At 37.1% G+C, this 25,026-nt stretch overlaps 1 protein-coding gene across 1 annotated transcript; it reads left to right on the forward strand.

Moving 5' to 3' along the window:
• Positions 1–7,547: 7,547 nt before the first annotated feature.
• Positions 7,548–10,899, forward strand: STRIT1 (small transmembrane regulator of ion transport 1). The gene is made up of 3 exons (XM_046001736.1): positions 7,548–7,560; positions 10,577–10,675; positions 10,776–10,899. Exons 1-2 carry the CDS (start codon positions 7,548–7,550, stop codon positions 10,669–10,671), a joined length of 108 nt encoding a protein of 35 aa, XP_045857692.1. The 3' UTR covers positions 10,672–10,675; positions 10,776–10,899.
• Positions 10,900–25,026: the final 14,127 nt, after the last annotated feature.

Genomic DNA, 25,026 nt, shown 5'->3' on the forward strand with positions numbered 1-25,026 from the left:
ACTCTTGATCTCAGCTTAGGTCTGAATCTCAGGGTGGGTAGTTCAAGCTCCAGTCTGGGGGTGAAGTTTACTTAAAAGAAAAAAAAATTGAAAAAAGGGAAAAGTCCGAAGACTTTGATGTTACAGAAGCTGAGAAGAAAGAATTTCAAGAATGATAAAGTCACCAATTGGAGTCACGTGACACCAAGAGGTCATCAGTAACTAAGATCAAGACTGAAAAATTTCTACTGACTAGCAACATGGAAGTCATGTGATATGAGGTCTAAAAGGCAGGCAGAAGCTAAATCAGAAGTGTACGGTGGAATGAGTGGGAGTTGAAAAATGGTCTCCTGCAAACCCCCCTCCCTTATGCTGTGGCTTGAAGATTAAGAGATATCCTCTAAGACAGCCCTCGGGAATGATTGTGGCTACATGTGGGTACATGTACCCGGGAACATCTAGTTCTTTGCCCATGCTGCTTTTCTCATTTCTCTTTATGTCTGCTTATCAGGGTTTAAAATAACAGATACCATGTACTGGGAACATACTATGTATTAGGCTGGTGCTCAGCATATAATATCCATTTATCTCTAATTCTGCAACAGCCTTGCATACTATTTCTCTCACTTTCCAGGTGAAAAAGTAGACTCATAGTCCATGTAACTTTTTTTTTTAATATTTTTAATTTATTTATCTGACAGATCACAAGTAGGCAGAGAGGCAGGCAGAGAGAGAGAGAGAGGAGGAAGCAGGCTCCCCGCCGAGCAGAGAGCCCGATGCGGGGCTCGATCCCAGGACCCTGGGATCATGACCTGAGCCGAAGGCAGAGGCTTTAACCCACTGAGCCACCCAGGCGCCCCCCATGTAACTTTTTGAAGTTCACACAGCGATTGCCAGAGCTGGTGATCAAACCAGATCCCAAGTCCCTCCTTCTCCACTATCATAGTGCCTTTTCTCTGACATGCAAGAGTCCCAGGGAAGAAGATCAGGTAGTCTGTAATCCTTTGTTGCCTCTTATTCATTCATCGCAATAGATTTCATATACTGGGCACCTCAGATTGGTTAAATCTTGCTTATTACATTGTGTTACATTTGCTGAACCTTTTCATTCGACGTTGCACACACAAATTTCTCCACACAGCAACCCAATCAAGGGACGTTCATAATATGGGAGAGTCCCACCCAACCTGTCAAAACAATATTAACCAGACCCATTGTAAATGCACCACACTACTCTCTGCCCTCATTGATAGTCCCCTTTCTTTCTTTTCTTTTTTTTTTAGATTTTATTTCTTTGCTAGAGAGAGACAGCAAGAGAAGGAACACAAGCATGGGGAGTGGGAGAGGGAGCAGCAGACTTCCTGCTGAGCAGGGAGCCTGATTCAGGGCTCGATCCCAGGACCCTGGGATCATGACATGAGCCGAAGGCAGATGAGCCACGACTGAGCCACCCAGGCACCCTAATAGTCCCCTTCCTTGGTGAGTAATTAACCACCACCCTGCTCTGAGTCTCCATCATTTCTTGTCTGTATCATTACAATAGCCCCTAACAAGTCTCTCTGCTTCTACCCTTGCTCCCAATCACAGCAGCCAGAATGAGACCTCAAAAATATAAGTCAGATCATGTTATGGCTCTCTTAAAAACCTTCCGCTGGCTCCCTGTTTCACTCAGAGGAAAAAAAACAACATTCTAACAATAGCTGATAAAGCCTCCTTACTACCTGCCTGAGCTCTTCCCTTAACTGCTGTCCCCCTTGCTCACTGTGCTGAAAAGCCACTCTAATTCCTTGTGGTCCTTCAGTCCTGCCAGGAAAAGGCAGCCTCAGGATCGACCTAATTATTGACCTTAGTCACCCTTACTTTTTCTTTTTTTCATAGCACTTACCACCTTTCTGAATATAACTCTGGTAGGGCAGGGATCTTTGTTCATTGATGTAGTTCCTAAGTGCCTGGAGTGATGTCTAGCAAATAGTAGGGGCTCAGTAACCACTTCTTTTAAAAACAAAAAATTTCAGCTTTGTTACTATTTTGCCAGGCATCTCTCTCAATCCTGTTTCAGTTCTCTCCCCTTTTTTGCCTTTGGGGGTCTGGAGTTCTTTTCTAAAACTTTCCTGTTTCAAGAACTAATTTGAACTTTGAAAAAACTGAGGTATAATTCACATAATATAAAATTCACTCTTTTAAAAAAGTGTATGATTCAGTGGTTTGAACAAAATTGTGCAGTCAGTGCTGCCATCTAATTCCAGGACAAGAAAACTCCATATCCTTTAGCAGTCACTCCCCATTCCCATACCAATTACCTCCATCCCACACCCAGCCCTGAGCAACCACTAATTTACTTTCTGTCTCAATGGAAATGTTGTGGACATTTCATATAAATAGAATCACCCAGTATAACTTCTTTTACATAGCATGATATTTTCAAGTTTCAACCATGTTGTAGGATGTACCAAAACATTCTTTAAATGGCTACGTAATACTACATTGTGTGGCTATACCACATTCAGTTGATCTCTTCATCAGTTTATGGGCATTTGGTTTGTTGCTACTTTTTGGCTCTTATGAATAAGGCTGCTATGAACATTTGTGTACAGTTTTTGTTTTAACACCTGTTCTCAGTTCTCTTGGGTATACACCTAAGAATGGAATTGCTGGGTCATAAGGTAGTATTATATTTAACATTTTGAGGAATTGCAAAACTATTTTTCAAGGTGACTGAACAGTTTTACATTCCTATCAGCACTGTATGAGGGTTCTAATTTCTCCACATCTTTGTCAACACTCGTTATTGTCTATCTTTTTTATTTTAGTCATCTTAATCGGGTGAAGTGGTGAAGTGGTATCTCATTGTGGTTTTGATTTGCATTTCCCTAACGACTAATAATTTTAGTATATTTTCATGTGCTTATTGGCCACTGTACATCTCCTTTGCATAAAAAAATCTGTTCAAATCCTTTGCCCATTTTTAAATTGGGTTATTTGTCTTTTTATTGTTGAGTTATAAGAGGATTTTTAAAAAATATATGCTGGATACTAAACCATTGTCAGGTACACGACTTGCAAATATTTTTTTCCATTCCATATATTATCTTTTTCCTTTATTGATGGTATTCTTTGATGTACAAAAGTTTTAACTTTTGAAGAAGGCCAATTCATCTATTTTTTTTGAATGTTTGTATTTTGTGTGTTATATCTATGAAACAGTTGCCTAGTTTACACCTATAATTTCTTCTGATTTATAGTTTTAGCTCTTATATTTAGTCTTTGATTCATTTTGACTTAATTTTTCTATATGGTGTGAGGTAGGGTTTCACTTTGATTCTTTTGCATGTGGAAAACCACTTGTCCCAGCACCATTTATTGAAAAGACTATTCTTTGGCACCCCTGTTGAAAATCCATTGACCATAAATGTGTGGATTTATTTCTGGATGCTCAGTTCTATTACTTTCATCTGTATGCCTGTCCTTGTGCTTGTACCACACATTCTTAATTACTGTAGTTTGTAGTATGTTTTGAAATCAGTTAAGTGTAAGTCCCTTGTATTTCCTCTTCAAGATTGTTCTGATTATTCAGGGTCCCTTGCAATTCCATATGAATTTTAAGATTAGATTTTTCCATTTCTGCGAAAAGGCCAGTAGTATTTTGATAGAAGTGCACTGCATCTGTAGATTGTCTTGAGTAGTATTGCCCTCTTTAACAATATTAAGTTTTCAATTTGTGAACACAGAATGTCTTTCCATTTATTTAGATCATTTTAAATTTCCTTCAGCAATGTTTTGTTAGTCTTTAGTTACAAGGCTTGTATGTCTTCAATTAAATTTATTTCCAAGTATTTTCTTCTTTTTGATGCTATTGTAAATGTCATTTTTTCCTAAATTTATTTTTCAAACTGTTCATTGCCACTGTGTAGAAATACAGCTGATTCTTGCATGTTGATCTTATATCTTGAAAAGTGGCTAAATTTGATTATTTTTTCTAGCAGGGTTTTTTTTGTGTGTGTGGAGGGGGTTCTTTAGAAATATATATTATAATATATAGTATATTATATATATTTACATTTAAAATTATTTTTATTTTTATATTTAAAATATTTATAACTTTATAATTATATATAATTAAATATATCAATTAATTAATTATATGAATTAATTAAATGATTATATATTATATAATATATAATATATTATGCATAATATTATATTAATAATCATGTCACATGGCAAATAAAGATAACTTAATTCTTCTTTTTCAATATGGATGACTTTTATGTCATCTTGCCTGATTTTCCTGGCTACAACCTCCAGTACAAAACTGTATCAAAGTGTAAGAGTAAACATTCTTGTTTTGTCCATGATGTTAGTGGCAAAAGAGGGGGTGCTTCCCCTCTAAATATGATACTAGCTGTGAGTTTTCTGTAGACTCCCTTTATGAAGAGGTTGAGGAAGTTCCCTTTTGTACCTAATTTTGTTGAGTGTTTTGTCTTGAATCAATGTTGGATTTTGTCAAATGCTTTTTCTGCATCTATTGAGTTGATCATGTGGTTTTTGGTTTTTTAAAATGTTATCAATATGGTGTGCTACATTAATTGGCATTTAATGTTGTGCTGACTTTTCATTCCTGGGTTAAATCCCAATTGGTCATGGTATATAATTCTTTTTGCATATTGCTGGAATTGGTTTGTTAGTTTATTGTTGAGAATTTTTGGACCTGTATTCATTAGAGAGATTGGTACATAGTTTTTTTCTGATAGTATCTTTGGCTTTGGTTTTGAGGTAATACTGGCCTCATAGAATGAGTTGGGAAGTCTTCCCTCCTTTTCTATTTTTGGAAAACACTTTTGAAGTATTGGTGTTAACTTTAAATATTTGGTAGAATCTGCTAGTGAAGCTTCCTGTTCCAAAACTTTGTTTTGTGAAACATTTTTAGATTATGGCTTCTATTGCTTTCACTTGTTTTAAGTCTATTCAAATTTTCTATTTCCTTTTGAGTCAGTTTGGGTAAGTTTATGTCTTAAGAGGAATTTATCAATTTAATCTATCATGTGCAGATTTAGCTACTATAATTCCAGACAGTAACAGTTAAAAATGTGAGAAAAATGAAGAATTCTGATTTATCTTGAATAAAGAGCCAAACAGTTGACTTTTTTAGCTTAAGTACCCTAGAAGAATCTAATGTCACTTTGATAATAAGGGATTTGAGAACTAACTCTTGTAGAAAGTACGCAAAGTGGAAGTATAAAAGGTTCCTAAATAGTATGCCCTAAGAGGAAGATTAGAAAATGTTCAAATATGGGCCTTGCATTTGTGAGTTCAAGGTGAATTCAGTCTACTAATGAATAAAACATTTTTTCCTGAATAAATATTATAGTTTTTTTTTTTTTTAAATTAACTGAAGGGATACCAAAGAGATGAGATTCTAGACTGAACCCTTTTCTGAGATCTGGGCAATTCATGTTCATTGAGTTAGTTTTTCTTCTTTTTTCTCTTTCTCTCACTTTCTGTAGAAAACAAAGAAAAATAAAGGAGTTATAAAGTAATTCCTCTTCAAAATTCAATTGATAACAATAGTGTTAATAATAGTCAATTTTATATCAAAACAGAAAGCTGAGGATAATTGTAGTGTAAAATATTTTCATACATCCTATTTTCAGCTACTTTGGGAAAATTGTTTTACACTAGTATAGATATATATTTGTTTGTTCCTTGTTTTACACTAATAGAGATATATATTTGTTTGTTCTTTGGGAGGGTAACTCACTGATTCTTTTTAATATCTTTTTTGTGTGTGTGTATCTTAAGATAGCGTATTCATTTGAATCTATTTAGTTAAAAAAATACAGTATTTAAGTGAGATCAATCAATCGCCTTTTTTTCCCACTATGTTTATCTTGCGCCAACTAACCTTTTTTAAAAAGCACAATTATTTAGTATTGAAAAAAATACGGACTTTAGCAGGGATTTTGTTACATAGAACATAGTCTCTCTTCTTATTTGGTATAGCCAGTTGTTTTTAAAAATATTAAATTGTAACATTGTATGTTAATAAAAAATAAAAATAAAAAATAAATTGTATATAGAGAAAGAGAGAGATGGCAACTTGATTTAAATGACATAACAGGGGCACCTGGGTGGTCTGTGTGTGGCTCATGTCATGATCCTGGGGTCCTGCGATCGAGGCCCCACATCAGGCTCCCTGCTCAGCGGGGAGCCTGCTTCTCTCTTTCCCTCTGCCGGCCGCTCCCCCTGCTTGTGCTCTCTCTCTCAAATAAATAAAATCTTTTTTTAAAAAAGTAAGTGACATAACATAAACATGGTACCAGATTATTGGCTGCATGTCTAACCTGGAGGTATATGACTTGAGGTAGAAAATCAAATGTTCTTGCCCATGTGGGTAGTAGCATCCTGAATTCATATACCGCAAGGGATTCACTGTGACTGAGGCATCACAGCAAATAGGAAAGTGTTCGGTGTTTGGAAATGGAAAGTGATGAGGTGTTTCAGGTATCTTAGGGAGGAGTTCAGACTTTTATTTTCTAGGAGATGGGGAACCATTAGTGGATTCTGATCTGTGGGTGTGATGTGGTCATCTGCAGTTCCCTCTTGGAACTCTGCGGAAACGTACTCGATCAGGCAAGTCTTATCTTTCAGACGAGGAGACCCTTCGTCTCGTGGTGGACATTTTGGGCAGTTTGTCACAAGGTCATTTTGCAAAACTTTTCCATCCAGATCCAAAAATTAAAGTTATTCCAGTGAGAATCTAGAGCACAGTCTAGGTCATGTTATATAAATCAGGTTGGACTTTGAAAAATGGAATGTCCTATTTTTATACATTGCTAATAAAAACAAGCTTATGACTGCTCTCCGAAAATTCTGGGCAATACCCCAGCCTTTTATTGTTTTAGTTTCTGGTACATTTGTATTAAAATGTTCTGTTTTTAGAATGGTTCAGAGCAAGGGGCACCACTTAATTTATTTTCTCTTTTGCATCCTGAAATGTAATAAACATCTGTATTTTATACAGCTTTTTTTATTTCATCTTTACAACACCTCTACCAGGGATAGATGTCCCTATCTTCATTTTAAAATTAAAGCGGCTGATGCCCAGGTTGAGCAACTTGGCCTTCATTACAGAAATAGAGTTGGAATTTGAAGCCAGGTCTCTCCAACTCCAAAGTGTTTTTTCCCCCAATAGATCACCCTCCCTCTTTGAGAGAACTTGTCTAATTGCAATGTCATTTTCCCCTCTGTGGCCTCCTTCCTTAAACATTTCCTCCATGTTGTCTGAAGTCATTGGGTGAATTACAGATCTGCCCATCTCTGGTCTAGGATAGCTCAGCTTTTTGACTTTAGCTTATGTAGCTACTAGTTTCTTCCACAATAACAGGATAAAGAGCCAGAAGAGCTCTGTTCTCCAACACCTTACATCACTCCGCAGACAATTGGCAGTCAGGAGAGTGGCAGCTGCCACACTCTTCAGATATCTCTCTATTTAAAGTTCAAAGAGACGCTGGATGACAACGACGAGGAGGTGAGCGTGGCCCCAACCAACCCACCCAGCAACAGGAAGAATGGCTGAAAAAGGTAAGATTTAAGGCATCAGACCCTCTTGGCATGAAAAGGTCCCAGCTCCCTGGTTTAGATTACATTCCCCAGTATTTAGTATTTCTCAATTATTCTGAAGAATTTCTCAGTATTCTGGTATCACCGCGAAAGGGGCACTAACCACCTATGTTAGCATGGCTACAAAAAAATGCATTGGGTGTACAATTTATAGACTATGTCTATATGTTATGTATGCTTTTAAAAGGCTCAAACAGAAGAGCTTAATTTGTTCATGCCTTTTTTTCCAAAAGATGAGTTAGAAGCCAGATACTCTCCGGTGCTAGATTAGAGGTATTGTGGTCTGTGGGACCAGAATTAAGGACATCTGACTTCTTTGTCAGATCTGCTACTAAACAGCTGTGCGAGCTTGGGGAAGTCCGTCTACCTCTCTGGACCTGTTTGTTGCCTGCACCTGAAATGAAATAAATAAAATGGGCTTAGTCATCTCCAATATGCTTCATATCTGAATTTCTTTTTTTTCCTGCTTTTAAAATATGTATTATATTTAAAAAAATGATTGAGTCTAAGATGACAAAAGGGGCTGAATATATATGGTATCCAAAAAAACCTTTTTAAATACCTCCAAGAATTGTTGCTTTTAATTCGGACAATAATCTCAGGAGATACAGAGTATTATCATCATTTCCGCTTTACAGATAAGGAAACTGAGGCATAGCCAAGTATAGTCACTTCTCTGTGATCACATACTAGAAAGTGGTGGTGCCAGGTTCTGACGCAGACAGTCTTGTTTCGGAGCACAGTGCCCTTAAGGATACTTCCAGATATAACCCTTTGGGCATGCTCAGGATTGGACAGAGAGGAGCATTTTGAAATCACTCTTCATATTTAAAAAGAGGTTTTGTGCTTGTTTGCACTATAAAGTAAGTGACCTATGCAAAGTATGTTGTGTTCTTATATATTCCTGGTTTTTTTTTTTTTTTTTAAGCTTTTATTTATTTGAGAGAGATTGAGAGTGAGAGAAAGCAGGGGAGGAACAGATTGGGCAGGAGAGGGAGGGGAAAGACTCTCAAGCTGACTCCACATTGGGCGTGGAGCCTGAAGGGAGGCTCAATCTGAGATCATGACCTGAGCAGACAGGACAAGTCCAACACTTAACCAACTTGAGTCACTCAGCACACCATATATTCCAGTTTCAAAATGATGCTACAGATTACGACAAAACTTAAAATATTTGTGTTAAAAGAACACAAGTGCAGGTACATTTTGAGGGTGAAAATGCACAGTCAATTGGGGTGTCTGGGTGACTTAGTCGGTTAAGCATCAGCCTCTTGATTTCAGCTCAGGTCATGATCTCAGGCTCATGATCTCGGGGTCATGAGACTGAGCACCAGGTGGAAGTCCAAGTGGAGCCCCGCGTCTGGCTCTGCACTGGGTTTGGACCCTGCTAGGGATTCTTTCTTTCCCTCTTCTTCTGCCCTCCTCTCTCTCTCAAAACAAAACAAAACAACACAAAACACAGTCAATTGTGTTGTTTTACAAAGAGTAATAAATAACGAGACATATACTTATGTACTTTTAAGGCTTTATTTTATGTGAATTTTAGAATTATATTAAAATATTCTTGTATAAGATATTTATAAATGGTCCATTCTAATATAGGTATTAATTTTTAAGTTCTCTGAAATTGGGAAAAATACTAAGTCATATATATGAACAGTTCAAAAAAAAGCACTGCTATGTGCTTCCGCTATAATGGCACCTTAAGTCATAAAAAGTCTTTCATCCAAATGAGAGTAAAGGGCATATCATAATATTTGTTTTATCCTTAAAGAAATACCACATGGCAGGTAAAGAGAAAGATTTTTCCATTTAGTGGTTAATGCTTTGTTCAAGGTCACAGCAAAATGGAGAAACAAGGAAAACCCGTTGAGTTTGTAAGAGTTAGGAGATATTCCACCATTTTTGGAAACACAGATTTAAACTATTAAAATTCTTTTTAACTGCACAAAGTTTGCTTTTATAAGAGTGCCTCCTAATTTTAGAAGTGTCTCTTTTCCTGATGATTTTGTTTTAATAGCACTTAAAAAAACCTTCACATTTTAAAGTGATGGAAATTGTAATAGGCATGCAATTGCTAAGAATATGTGTTCTCTTTGTTAGCTGATGGCGTACATCCTAATTGTGCTTTTCGATTAAGAATATATCTGAGTCCTTAACATGGAGACATTAATTCTATATGATGTCTTTCTGTGCTCATCTTTATTTTTTTGTGTGTGATGTGTGTGTGTGCAATGAATATTAAAAAATGGTAATTTTAAAAATTGCTTTCTTCAGATAAGAGTACAGATAGAAAACACAAGAGCAATGGTTGTCTTAATGTCTTCTCTGTGGGTTGGATCAGTGTTGGCTGCTCTATTGAACATGTTAACAAAATAGAATCTCTTTCTCTAGTTGAGAATGATTATATATGGTATAATGCTTTTCTTTTCCTATGATACTGACGGTTAAAGTCAGTATCAAGATGTATCAGATTATCAAGACAAAGAAGAACTTTTGACACCTTTCCCTGTGTTATGATTATTTAGTTTAGGATGAATTGCCTCAAGAGTAGTTTTCCATTGTTTCTATGTAAACAGCTGCTCTCTGTGTTGTTGGACAAATGCAGGAATGCGTTTTGTATACATTAAACACACACACAATAATATCTGATCCTCTCAACAACTCCGGGAGGTAGATATCACAAGTTTCATTATCTCTACAAATAGGGAAGTCCAAATTCAGAATGGCCCAAGGTCCCATAACTGTAAAAGGAAGACCTATGGTTTGAACACCACAGGTCTTCTGTTTCAATAGCCAGCTGACTCCCATGTACCCTTTGTAGAACAGGAGATAATAATCCTGTCCGGGAATGACTCGAGCGTGTATGTTTTTCTCTTGATATTTTCAGATTCCTTTCATTCTCTTAATTCAGAAGATACAATACCAAAATGACCTACCTAGTCTGTTTTTTTTTTTTCTTTTTTTTTTTTTAAAGCAGAGTTACCATCATCCCGCCTTCTGGTCCCTATTCTTCTCTTGATCGGCTGGATTGTGGGCTGTATCATAATGGTTTATGTTGTCTTCTCTTAGAAAGGTAAAGTTTTCAGTAATTGAATATGTTTGTTCAGAAACACCTTACCTTACTCTGGAAATAAATCTTTTCTGTTTCACTAATGGAACATTTTATCATGCAGGCAAGAAGACGTCAGAGGGACATCTTTTAGAAGAATTAAGAAAAGCACAAACATGACAGATGATTAAACGTTTCTCATGCAAATAACTGCAATGTTTCACATCACTTCATAAACTTGGATTTGTAAACTGGTACTTCGGTGTGCATAAGAATCTCTTCCAGAACTTTTAAAAGATTCCATCTACGAATAAAAACGATAAGAAACCTGGGGGTTGGAAAAAGTTCCAAACTGTGACTAAAAATGCTTAACCAGTAGGGAGAAGTTTGGTAAATTAAATTATATTAAACTTTTTTTTAGGTTATCCCCTCTCTCCCCCAAAAAAACTATAGAAAAAAAAATGAACTAGAGATAAGAAAAGATAGTTCATAGAAAACAAGATGTAAATATAAACTTGCCCTTTACCTCTTGCTCATAATAAAAGAACTGTCATTGAACCTGCACTGGAGAACCGTGGCTCACCTCTCAGCTGGGAAAAAGAAAAGACGTTTAATAATAGATACGTTGGTAAGGCTGTGGGGACTAAAGCACGCTCATATACGGTCTTTAGAAATTAAAATGGTGCAGCATTTTTAGCGGTGTCTGACGGTCCGTATCTATCCAAATTAAATATGCCTTTAACTTCTGACCCAGCTATCCCTCTTCTCAGACTATTGTCATTCCCACAGATAGACACTGGTAAACATGCAAAATGGCATATGCTCAAGCCTATTCATTAAGGCATAATGTATCACAGCAAAAGCCGGGAAACAAGCCAAGTGCCCATTCACAGGAGACTGAGGGACTAAACTGGGTTCTCCCCACAAAATGTGCTACTTGGGCTGCTGTGAAAAGGAATGAAGGGAGTCTCTGTATATCGATGTGACGTCATCTCCAGGTCAGAGTGTTGCGTGAAAAAAGCCAGGTACAGACAACTAGGCATGCTGCCTTTGTGTACAATGGAGGGGCGAGATCAATACGCACTTTCTGATTTCCAGGGCTCCATATTCTTTTCTCCGGCACTTGAACACAGAAGGTAATATTTTTAAGCAGCCATAGAAATGAATTTTTCTATAATAAGTATTTTATTTCCACGTTTCCACATCCACTCTGATCATTTTCTCAGAGAAAAAAGAACGCTTAGTGCAGTAAAGAGAACAAAAGTTTTGGAAGTCAGATTGTTTTATCCTAACTCGGGAGTCCTTTGAATAGCTAATTAGTCTCTCTAACCTTAGTTTTCGCAACTAGAAAAGAGGTATAATAATATTCTCAGGGGATTGTTGTGAGGACGGCAGTGTTTTCTAAAGCTGCCTGATCTGAATGGATGAAGTCATTTGTTAAAAATACAGATTCTTTAAGCTCCTTCTCCAAGAGCTCTTTTTGGTAGGTCTGGAGAAAGTCTATTTAATAAAATCAATTAATTCTCCAGGCGATTTTTATTATCACAGAAGTTTGGAAAACACTTTTATAACATATGTGTGTATGTGGGCATTACTCCCTGAAAACCTACAGACACTGGTCCACGATAGCTTATCCTGGTAAGTTTTCTGTTTATTGCTGCAGCAAAAAATCAGCACTTTATTATGTAATATTACACTGTATTTTTTAATTACATGAATTAATGTCTCAATACGTCATAGTATCTGTCCACTAATATTTTCATATATGTGAATTTTATTTTCTGTATTAAATTTAAGCCCTTTATGGGTAAATCCATTTCTTATCTTTCTGACTTATAGACTATAGTTTAACGTAGGCAACTAATAAATATGCATCAAGTGGTAATTATTTCTCCCTACAATATTCACAAATACACTGTGTTGGTGTTCTACGTTCGAACTTGAAAGATGTTGTTGAAGCAATTGAAGCTGGATTGAAATTCTCAAAGAAGTGACTGGTGATCTATAATAGGTCCAAATAGGTACATATAAATTTTACAAGGCACAGAATCTTACATGTTTTTAAGTTTCTGAAATCCTCAGTTTACCACCTATCAAAGTACAGATATAATTATTTGAGAAGAGCCTAATGAGTTAACTGTTCCTTAACACCATTGATGGCATGACTGCTCAGCCTTACATCTTTACCCCACCCACACTCTATGCCTCCCCCCCACCCTGAGACCTACACTGATGTCAAAGCTGAGAAATACTGCTTTCCTAATACCTCTGAGGACATGAAATTTAATAAAAACCTTTAAAGAAAGCTGTTTATTACCCCCTGTGTCTGGGAAAAGTGATAAATTCCATGGAGTTTTAAAATGTCTAAGAAAACTCCTTATGAGTTACCAAGCCTGGTCGAGCTGAGGATATTCCAAGGGTAGATCCTAGAGGAGAGATCCCTGCGCACAGATACAACGTTTTCAAGTAATAGCCATCTATCGATCTTGTAATTAAATAAAACTTAATCTGGGGCACCTGGGTGGCTCAGTGGGTTAAGCCTCTGCCTTCAGCTCGGGTCATGATCTCAGGGTCCTGGGATCGAGCCCCACATCGGGCTCTCTGCTCGGCGGGGAGCCTGCTTCCTCCTCTCTCTCTGCCTGCCTCTCTGCCTACTTGTGATCTCTGTCTGTCAAATAAAAACAAAAAAAACAAAAACACTTTAATCTCTCTTTTTTCGGAGAAAATTATTTCCTAGTTTATTACTTATTATGTTTATTTCTTATTTGTTTTATTTACTCTCCTTCATTTTTGCCAATTGCAGCTTGTCAGACATCCTCTTCCCCTTTTTCTTCCTTTTCTCTTCTTTTTTTGGACAAGCAGAGTAGGTGCACTTGAAACATAAATACACATTAGCCGACGATTCCTTCAGAGGAAAGAAAAGAATAACAAAAGCAGAAGAATGATATTTTGAGTTGGTAATTTCCCAGAGAATGAGATGGATGAATGTTTTACTTTTATTCTATTCTTCTTTGAAAACTATTTCTTGTTTTGCAGAGTGAGATGGGTATGCAATTTCTTAGAAATTATCTGAACGAATCATGAGTGGATACAGAGTGATGGTTTTTTGGGGAAGAGCAGAAATATTCCAGGGCTTTAGAGTCTGGCCATTATCTGAGATTTAAGGCCATTTTCAGTAATTTCCTTGGGCTGTGCATATATGCCCTTATAAATTCAAAATTCCAAATGGCACAAATATATATCTGATGGAGTTATTTTTAGAGCTTATGCCTATGAATGTTAAAGGAAATACGATATTGATTAGAATCGTGATGCTGAATGAAACAGGGTCATGGAGAAATTGTTTTGAGTTATAGGTTACCTGCTCTGTAAAATTGGTCCAAGAGTGGAGAGTGGATGGAAACAGGCTTTTAAGTGGTTTGCATATTGATGAGTTCGAGGCCTCTCAACTGGCACCTTATTTATTTTCTCCCATCTCTACCACGTGAAGGTCTACTTGGGACAGGATGCGTTAGGATTTAGAAAATGCAATCCTTCCAGCTAATACATCTGGCAATCTCCTCAGGATGTTATAGACATTGGGGATAGTCTTTATCTATCTCGCTAAAGCTAGAAACTTGCTTTGGAGCCTTTTGGCAATAGATGGAAGAGATTGCTTTGGAGTCAGAGTACAATCACCTCCCCAAGCATCTGGCCAGATTCATCCAAACTTTGTTTTTCCCTTTGCTTTTTGCTCTTGGCTTTTTATTTAATATTCTCTCTCCATCTCTCCTATTCCCCTGCCGTATATAATCAGCATTTCCTTCTGGTCTCAGTAACCTGTGTGGAGTAATTAGATCACCTTACCAGCAGTTATTCCAACTTTGGCTCTCGCACCCTCCCGGTGAGGAAGCTGGATGGGCTTATACATATGTCTGCTGCTCTAGTCAGTGCTTCTCCTCTGCGGGACGCAGCAGTTTCTTACAGGCGCTGTGGGCCTCCCATTTCTCCCATTTCTTCCACAGCAGCCCTCACTGGACATGTATATGCTGGTCTGTGGGCAGGTTGCTGTTTGTGGAGTTCCGAAGCCGGACTGCCTACGTCACAACATACCTCAGAGCTAATGAACTGGTTCTTTTAGTTTTTATTTTCAGCTAGCCTCTCGCTCCCTAGGACCCAAGCATAGACCCCGGGCAGGGCCAGATGGATTCAAGTGGCAACTGCCATCCTGAATTCACCATCACTGTGTCAAGTTCCTCAAGCCTGGCTTCTTCAACAAAAAGGAGTTCTCCCAGGGGTCTCCTCAGGGTCATGTAAGCAGACTCTAGTTTCTTTGCCACGTCAGGACGCCAAACATGCTGAGAGTTGTTTGGATCTCACTGCCACTCAGGCAACATATCTGGGTTCTAGAGTCTTCTGACACAAAGAAGTAGCATCAATGATAATTTAAAACAAAATACTGCTCTCAACCTACCAAAATGATTTTAAAACCAGTGGATTATCAACAGTTTGGAGAGCACTACTTTAGAATTCAGTGTTTTTAGACATTACCATCTTGCTAAGAGTATATTTGACCATCCATAACCTCCAAATGAACACACACACACAGGCAGATAGGTTTCTTTGTTCTTCCTCAGAGAGACATTTTCCCCTTTGCATCCCCCACTAAGTGGTAAGCTCTCTTTTTAAAATTGATGATAGTTGTCATATAATATTATATTATGTTCAGGTGTACAACATAGTGGTTTGACATTTATATTGATTACAAAATGTTCACCATGGTAAGTGTAATAAACTCAATGTAGGATGTGTGATAATGTAGGATTCACGAGACAGGACAGAAGGATGTTCAATGGATGCATGTCAAGTGAATAAATGAATAAATGAATGAATGCCTGAATATTACCTTTAACCAAACAGCTTCATGAGATATATCAAGAGTGTGAAAGCCCTTACTACATGCTCAGCTAATGTAAGAGATCATTTTTTCATTATTAATATCACAATTTTTCTCATTACATCTTATATACATTCTTATTTTTTCCACTCAACAACTCTGTGAAGTAGAAATTATCATCAACTCCACGCTGAAGATAAGCAACCTGGAGTACAGAGATGTTGAGACTCATTCATGATTATATAGCTAATGACCGCTACAACCAAGACTTGAACTGGTATCTTCTGATTTCAAATTACAAATTATTTTCAACTATACTGTATAATCACCAAATTACAAGATTCTTTTTGAACTATCCTCTAAGATGCACCAAATTTCAGAGGAAGGAAATCTCCAATCTCTATTTAAAGAATTGACAACTACATTTGTTTCTTCTAGGCAACATTTTATTTCCATGCCTCTTGGTCTCCACATTTAAGTCCCATGGCTCACCTCTGTCATCTCCTTCAGTTTTCTGTTAGTTCAGTCCCTTTCTACGTAACATTGTCAGGTTTTTTATTTCTGTTGTCAGTCCCTTGACATAAAGGGATCTTTGTACCATAGAACTTCAGGTACTTAACCAATATATCCGAGCTGCCTACATTCATTTCTAGCTCTAAGCCAACTTTGCACATTCTGTTCTGGAAAAGAACTACTCTTGGCCCTATCATACTCCACCCCCTTTCCCAACACCTAAATTTATATAACTGCCTTCTTCTAGACTTTAAATTTTGGCTCAGTGTGAGCCTCCTCCAAGAAGCAAAGGGACAGGGAACTTTAAGGCTTTCTCTATATCTGCAGATAGAGAGAGCGAGTTGAGGGTTTTGAGGGTTTTCATGTTAAACGTGCTGTAGCAATAATCACACAGGTGCTTGCAAATAAGCCTGTAATCCCCAGATGTCAAGGTTTTTTAGAGGCTTGTATAGTTCTAATAACAGTTACATGTGAAGAAGACTATCATTAAAAGAGACATCTCTGATAAATGACCTTTTCTTCTCAACCTCAAACCTCAAACACTACAGAAGAAAGTAACAAGCTCCGATCCCCTTCACCTATCTTCCTTGTTGCTCACTTCCTCAGAGGGAATTGCTAACAGCAATTTAGTGGGTATTGATGCCAAATCATTTCAATGTGTTTACAAAACAATTTACACAATATGGTTGTAAAAGTGCTTTCTTATACATTATTTTACTTGATTCTCATGAAAGGTAAGTGTATCCAGATGTGTGAAATGAGATTTGTGAAGGCAGATTTGCTCAAATTCTCACAGCTGGTCACCAGCTCAAGCAGAACTTGACCCAGGGCTTCTGTATAGTCTTTCTGCTGTGACAGATGCCAGCTCACAGTGTGTGTGTATGTAAGACTGATAGAAAGGGAGAGAGCGTTGGCCTCCTGTAGTAAATGACTTGGTCTTACTTATGGTGTGGCACGGTCTATATTGCTTATATTTTATATCCCATTAGCTCATCTCTTCATGTAGTGAAAGCACTGAACAGTTGTGCTTGTTGGGAGATGCTCAAAAGTCTCCCCATCTCCTCCTTCTTCTTCACTAAGGCTGAAGCTGATGTATTCATTTTCCTACCAACCTTGACAGTGGTATACAGCGAAGGTGGTGTACGGTGAAGATGATGCAGGAGCTCTGAAAGTCTGATTGTCTGGTTGTCTGGTGCATGCATAGAATGTGATGATTTCCAATTTTTCAAGTTTAGAGACTTTGCTTCACAGTCCTGGGACTTAGATATGATGCAGAACACCCCCAAAAGCAATCCGTTGTGCACCAAAAAAATAATAAAGTACCAGGGAATAAATTAAACAGATGAAAGAGGTGAACTCTAAAACAACGATGAAAGAAACTGGTACAGCCACTCTGGAAAACAGTATAGGGTTTCCTCAAAAAGTTAAAAATAAAATAGACGATCTAACAATCACGCTACTGGGTATTTACCCAAGAATACAAAAACAAACAAACAAAAAAACAACCAAAACACCACTAATTCAAAGGAATACATGCACTTGTGTGTTTATTGCAGCATTAATTACAATAGCCAAGATATGGGAGTAGCCTGTGTCCATTGATAGATGAATGGATTAAGAAGAGGATATAGATATATATCGATACACACACACACACACACATATATAATGGAATATTATTCAGCCATAAAAAGCATGAAATCTTGTCATTTGCAATGATGTGGGTGGAGCTAGAGAGTATAATGCTGAGCAAAATAAGTCAGAGAGGGGCGCCTGGGTGGCTCCGTGGGTTAAAGCCTCTGCCTTCGGCTCAGGTCATGATCCCAGGGTCCTGGGATCGAGCCCCGCATCGGGCTCTCTGCTTGGCTGGGAGCCTACTTCCTCCTCTCTCTCTCTCTGCCTGCCTCTCTGCCTACTTGCCTACTTGTAATCTCTATCTGTCAAATAAATAAATCTTTAAAAAAAAATAAGTCAGAGAAAGACAAATACCATATGATTTCATGCATATGTGGAATTTAAGAAACAAAACAAATGAGCAAAGGAAAAAAGAGATAAACCGAGAAACAGACTCCTAACTATAGAGAACAGACAGATGGTTACCTGAGGGGAGGTACATGAGCGGATGGGTGAAATTGGTGAAGGGGATTAAGGAGGGCTCTTGCTGTGATGAACAGTGGGTGATGTATGGAAGTGCTGAATCAGTATACCGCATACCTGAAACTAATACAACTCTGTTAATTATACTGGAATTAAAATTTAAAAAAACTTAATTAAAAAAGTAATCCTTTAGAAGATTTTTTTTTTTTTTCCTGGAGCCAGATCTTGTTTATTGTATGGGCACCAGGCCTTCCTTTAGAAGATTTAAAAAAAAATCCACACCTACATAAATTCAATTTAAAGAAAAGAGAAAAAATAAATCAATGGAATTTTAGTGATGATTACCATCCAGGAATCCAAAGAGGTTTAAAGACAATAGCAGCAGCAACAGCTCATTGCTCTTATAACTTATCTATAGATAGTGACAAGGAAAACTTCGAGAAAAATGTGGTGTGATGTGTAAGCATGCCAGGTGAGAGAAGCAAAGTAGAGACCAAGCAGAAAGCAAGGTTTTCTGATGCATTATCTTGAAGAACTCAGACCAAGGTCAAGTGTGGGGCAGAGCACAGTGTTACATTTTCAAACCATATCTAACTTCTCTTTGATGTCACATTAAGATAGTTAGCTACCAAGAAGCATTTGAAATTCATTGTCTGAAATCATTGTGCCTGACAGTTATCAACAAGAATTTCTCTTTTTAGGAGAAGGCCCTATTTCAGGTAGTGAAAGCATTGTGCCCTTCTGATTACGCATCTTAGTCTAAGAAAACAGTGATGAGAAGTCCAACTCAACATTCAGCCCTGGAAAGACTATTGGAATTCCTCTGCCCTTGAGATCAATGGTGCATGTGTTGGTGACTGTCTGTAGAAGGACTTGAAGAACGATGAAAACTTAAAGGCTCAATAATCATTGATCATGCTGAAGTTAATTAGACTGTATTTCCAACAAGACTACTTGATGTGTTGTGCTTTTTTTTTTTTTTAAATGTCTGGCCCATCCATTGATGATAAATGATCATAACAGAGATTTGGTTTATTTTCTAGCAAATTGATAAAGATTTTTTTAACAACAAGGCAAAGACCCATGTGTTATGAGTCATCTTTGCAACTGAGTGTCGAAAACCACATTGTCTTCTGGTGTCATCAACATAGAGATTGGTTTCTCTCAAGTCAATGTATTCTGTATGTATAAAATCCACCCCCTCAAACTAGCTTTCCAACCTATCTTCCTATATCCTTCCAAATCGTGTTTATTACTTTCCAGTAATTCACTGATATCGTTATTGGTCCCACTAAGTTTTTTTCTGAAGGAATTTTAACCATTTAGTAAAGAACATAAAGTTCTGCGTGTATAGATGTGTAACCTGAAAAATAAATTTGGTAGACAAATTCTTAAAACTATTTCAAATCTCAGGATATTTCTTACTCTAGCAGTTCTCAAAATTTGGTCCCTGGACAAGTATCACTTGGAAACCTGTTACAAATGCACATGCTTGGACTCCAGGACTATTCTATCAGAAATATTGGGGGTGGGGCCCAGCCATCGTATTTTAACACGTCCTCTAGGTGATTCTGAGGCACACCTGCTCGTGCTGGGAACCATGTCTCCAAGTTGTCTAACTTCTCTTAAAACATCATCTCAGCTTGGACACGTATCAGTAACAACCTGACACAGGTTTTGTTTAGAATGCATGAATTTTCTTTAGATGCATGAATTTTTTTTTAATGGCTTGTCTCTTTGTGTGTGTGTGACATATTATTTATAATTAAAAAATTTATTAACATATAATGTATTATTAGCCCCAGGGGTACAGGTCTGTGAATCATCAGGCTTACAAACTTCACAGCACTCACCATAGCACATACCCTCCCCAATGTCCATAACCCCACCACCCTCTCCCTACACTCCTCCAACCCTCAGTTTGTTTTGTGAGATTAAGAGTCTCTTATGGTTTGTCTCCCACCCGATCCCATCTTGTTTCATTTTTTCCTCCCCTACCCCCCAAGGTCCCTGCCCTGCCTCTCAACTTCCTCATATCAGGGAGATCATATGATAATTGTCTTTCTCTCATTGACTTATTTCGCTCAGCATAATACCCTCTAGCTCTATCCACATTGTTGCAAATGGCAAGATTTCATTTCTGATGAATTAGTATGCTGATGGTTGCATAGTATTCCATTGTATATATATACGCCACATCTTCTTTATCCATTCATCTGTTGATGGACATCTAGGTTCTTTCCATAGTTTGGCTATTATGGACATTGCTGCTATAAACATTTGGGTGCATGTGCCCCTTCAGATCACTACATTTATATCTTTAGGGTAAATACCCAGTAGTGCGATTGCTGGGTTGTAGGGTAGCTCTATTTTCAACTTTTTGAGGAACCACCATGCTGTTTTCCGAGCAGGTGCACCAGCTTGCATTCCCACAACAGTATAGGAGGGTTCCCCTTTCTTGGCACTCTCGCCAGCATCTGTCATTTCCTGACTTGTTAATTTTAGCCATTTTGACTGGTGTGAGGTAATATCTCATTGTGGTTTTGATTTGTATGTCCCTGATGCTGAGTGATGTGGAGCACTTTTTCATGTGTCTGTTGGCCATCTGGATGTCTTCTTTGCAGAAATGTCTGTTCATGTCCTTAATTTCTTAATTTCTTAATTAATTTCTTAATTAATTTCTTAATTTCTTAATTTCTTAATTGAATTATTTGTTCTTTGGGTGTTGAGTTGGTAAGTTCTTTATAGACTTTGGATATTAGTCCTTTATCTGGTATGTCATTTGCAAATATCTTCTCCAGTTCTGTTGGTTGTCTTTTGGTTTTGTTGACTGTTTCCTTTGCTGTGCAAAAGCTTTTGATCTTGACGAAGTCCCAATAGTTCATTTTTGCCCTTGCTTCCCTTGCCTTGGGCAATGTTTCTAGGAAGAAGTTGCTGCTGCTGAGGTCAAAGAGGTTGCTGCCTGTGTTGTCCTTAAGGATTTTGATGGATTCCTTTCTCACATTGAGGTCTTTCATTCACGTTGAGTCTATTTTTGTGTGTGGTGTAAGGAAATGGTCCGGTTTCATTTTTCTGCATGTGGCTGGCCAATTTTCCCAACACCATTTGTTGAAGAGACTGTCTTTTTTCCATTGGACATTCTTTCCAAAGATTAGTTGACCATAGAGTTGAGGGTCTATTTCTGGGCTCTCTATTCTGTTCCACTGATCTGTATGTCTGTTTTTGTGCCAGTACCATACTGTCTTGATTATGACAGCTTTGTAATAGAGCTTTGAAGTCTGGAATTGTGATGCCACCAACTTTGTCTTTCTTTTTCAATAATCCTTTGGCTATTCGAGGTCTTTTCTGTTTCCATATAAATTTTAGGATTATTTGTTCCACTTCTTTGAAGAAAAATGAGTGGTATTTTGATAGGGATTGCATTAAATGTGTAGATTGCTTTAGGTAGCATAGACATTTTCACAATATTTGTTTTTCTAATCCAGGAGCATGGAACATTTTTCCATTTCTTTGTGTCTTCCTCAATTTTTTTCATGAGTACTTTATAGTTTTCTGAGTATAGATTCTTTGCCTCTTTTGGTTAGGTTTATTCCTAGGTATCTTATGGTTTTTGGTGCAATTGTAAATGGGATTGACTCCTTCATGAATTTTTTTTTTTTTTTAAAGTAAAGATTACAGGGGTGCCTGGCTGGCTCAGATAATAGAGCATGTGACTTTCAATCTCAGAGTTGTAAGTTCAAGCCCCACGCTGGCATGTAGACTACTTAAAAAAAAGGTAAAGGTTATAGATGGATCCAACTCTAGTTTACTTATAGTGAACACTACATTAGTCCATTCATTGATAATCCAGGGGTCATAAACTCACGTGCTTTTGGGGACAGGAAGGTAGCATAGGTGACAGATACAAAACCACTGCAAAATAGAGAATGGTGACAATTGTGTGAACAAATGGAGCATTCACTCCTGCTCACATCATTGAAATTCATATTTAAAAGAATATTATGTGGTACAACAGACGATATTGTAGTCAGTAAGACTTATTTTATCTATTTTAAGTATATTTCAAGAAAAGACTTATAAGTAGTGGTTTTCATTCTGATTGCTGTTGAAATTACATATATTTAGATCTACATGAACCCCAGAGTAAATAAAAGAAAATAAAAATGTACAGTACAGTAAGAGTCTTTGCTTTTGTTACACTTTAGGAAATCAAAGTAGGGTCTACAACTAGGTTTAATGACTTGTGCAGACTTTGAGATCCTTTTACAATGACTTGATTTTATTTGCTCATCTGATTTCACTTAGCATTAAATTAAGAAGTATATGTAAGAGCAAATTCAAGACAGCTGCTACTTGAAAAAGAATCAAAGCATAGAGAGGCAGTGAAACTAACATAGAATATACTTTTTTGATCTACGATCATTACTATACAGGACTCTCGGGCTTTTGGATAAAAAGTCACTGTAAGTAAAGCAAGTGTTACTGATTTCCTTTCATCTAATGAAGGTTTAGAAAAGGAAACGACATTTCTGTTTTTTTCCCCCATCCAAGAGGAGACATTAGCTTTCTAGTTAGCATATTCTTCACCTCAAAACTTGAAAAATAGATATTTATTTCCTTTTAGCATAATGAACATATTTGTTTTGTTGGGCTTCTGGAAACAACACTCTAAAATGAAATAAAATTTAAATGTAGGCTTTCTTTTCTTGTCTTCCTCCAAGCAAGATAATCTCTGTGTTTTAAAACTCATATTCTTGTTTTTTTTGTTTGTTTGTTTTTGTTTTTTTTTTTTTTTTTTTTACTCATGCTTATGTTTTCTCATGACAGTGAAATGCTTTATATCCTGGTAATTCAAATATGGAGTAGATAACAATCTAAACATTTACCTAAGGAATTGGTCACTTGCAGAGGTGAAATCCGAATTATTCATTTTTGAAGTGTGTCTTCCTTCTGCCGTTCCCCCTTTCAATGCAAGCATGAGTTGTAAGCCGGAATGCCTGCCGGGACCCTGTGAAGGAAGAGATTCAGGTGAAGACTATGCTGATTTGGAAACCAAGGCCCCATCTGCAGCACAAAGCTGCTGCTCAGCTGGACCAAGTTTTTGGCATGTGAGAACTTAAATTACCAGATCTTCCCATTTTTTCATGAGAAGCTAAAAATTATCTACTTTTTAAAAGTGAAATCTCTGTATTTAAAATACTTGCCATTAATTTTTAAAAACGAACATTTGGGTCAGACACAATGCTCTGTGGTTATGTCCCAGAGTTCCCAGAGACATCTTGGTTTCTGGAGTTACTGTCTAGATGCTCACTGGCAGATGGCTCTTGCACGGAAGACCTGGCTGGTGTGGTACCCCTTGCAGAGACTGAACTCTTACAGCTTTCAATCTTCAATACATTTTCATATGGGTATTAGAAAGGTGAAAATCTATCCCAGTTTGATATCTATGGAATGGGAGAAAGTATTGGCAAACCATATATCTGGTAGAGTTAATATTCAGAATTTATTTATAGGAAACTCTCAAAATCTAGCAAAAAACCCAAATAATCCACTCAAAGAAGGGCAATGGAACTGAATAGATATTTCTCCAAAGAAGATACGCAAATGTCCAAGAGGAATATGAAAGAGAGCTCAACATCACTAATCGTCAGGGAAATGCAAATCAAAATGACAATAGGATATCACCTTACATCTGTTAGGATGGCTTTTATTTTAAAAAGGGGAAAAAAAGAGAAGTGTTGGCTAGGATGTGGAGAAATTAGAACCCCTGAAGTTATTAATGGAAATACTAACCGGTACAGCCACTAGAGAAAACAGTGTGATGCTCCCTCAAAAAATTAGAAATAGAACCCCATATGATCCGGCCACCTCCCTTGTGGGTATATATCCAAAGGAATGAAATCACTATCTCCAAGAGGTATCTTTACTCCCATGGGTATTATCACAATAGCCAAGACGTAGAAGCAATCTATATATCCAAGGACAGATGAATGGATAAAGAAGATGTGGTGTACACATACAATAGATTATCATTCAGTCTTCAAGAAAGAAGGAAATCCAGCTACTCATGACAGCATGGATGAACTGAGGATGTTATGCTGAGAGACATAAGTCAGACATAGGATAATACTACTTATAACACTTAGATGAGGAATCTAAAACAAATAAACTCAAAGAAGCAGAGAGTAGGATGATACTTGCCAGGGGCTGAGGGAAGAAGGAAACAGGGAGGTATTAATTAGTCAAAGGGTGCAAAGTTTCAGTTTTGCAAGATGACTAAGTCCTGGAGATATACTGTCCCCATATAGGTCCTAGAGGTAACAAAACTGTATTGTCTATTTAAAAATTTGCTAAGAGGGCCAATCTCATGTTAAATGTTTTTTTCACCCACTACTAATAATAAATAAAGAGGACAAAAGAAGTGATGGATATGTTTATGGCATAGATTGTGATAAAGGTTTCATGGATGTATACTTATCACCAAACTTATCAAATTGTTTATGTTAAATATACATAGCTTTCTGTATGTCAACTATATCTCAACAAAGTCATTTAAAAATCACTGAAATTGAATTATCATTTTTAGAAGTAAGCAACTGATAAAAATTATAGAATTATTATCTTGAATTTCATGAAGTTTTAATGTTCACCTATTCTAACCTACAAAAATGATAATTTAATATGTGAACATATCTTGAATTTTGAAAATATTTATTAAACCTAAATTATAAAGTTTTATTTAATATATAGATTGACTTCAACAGAAAGAATTTATATGAAAGCTTCTAGGGATTCTGATACCATTTGAAGATTGATCCATACTCTAGGCATCTGAATGTGTCAGGTTAAATTCAATTTAATAGCAATTTATCACACCTCTGCTATGTGC

Source organism: Meles meles, chromosome 4, assembly GCF_922984935.1.
Source record: "Meles meles chromosome 4, mMelMel3.1 paternal haplotype, whole genome shotgun sequence".
NCBI lineage: Eukaryota > Metazoa > Chordata > Mammalia > Carnivora > Mustelidae > Meles > Meles meles.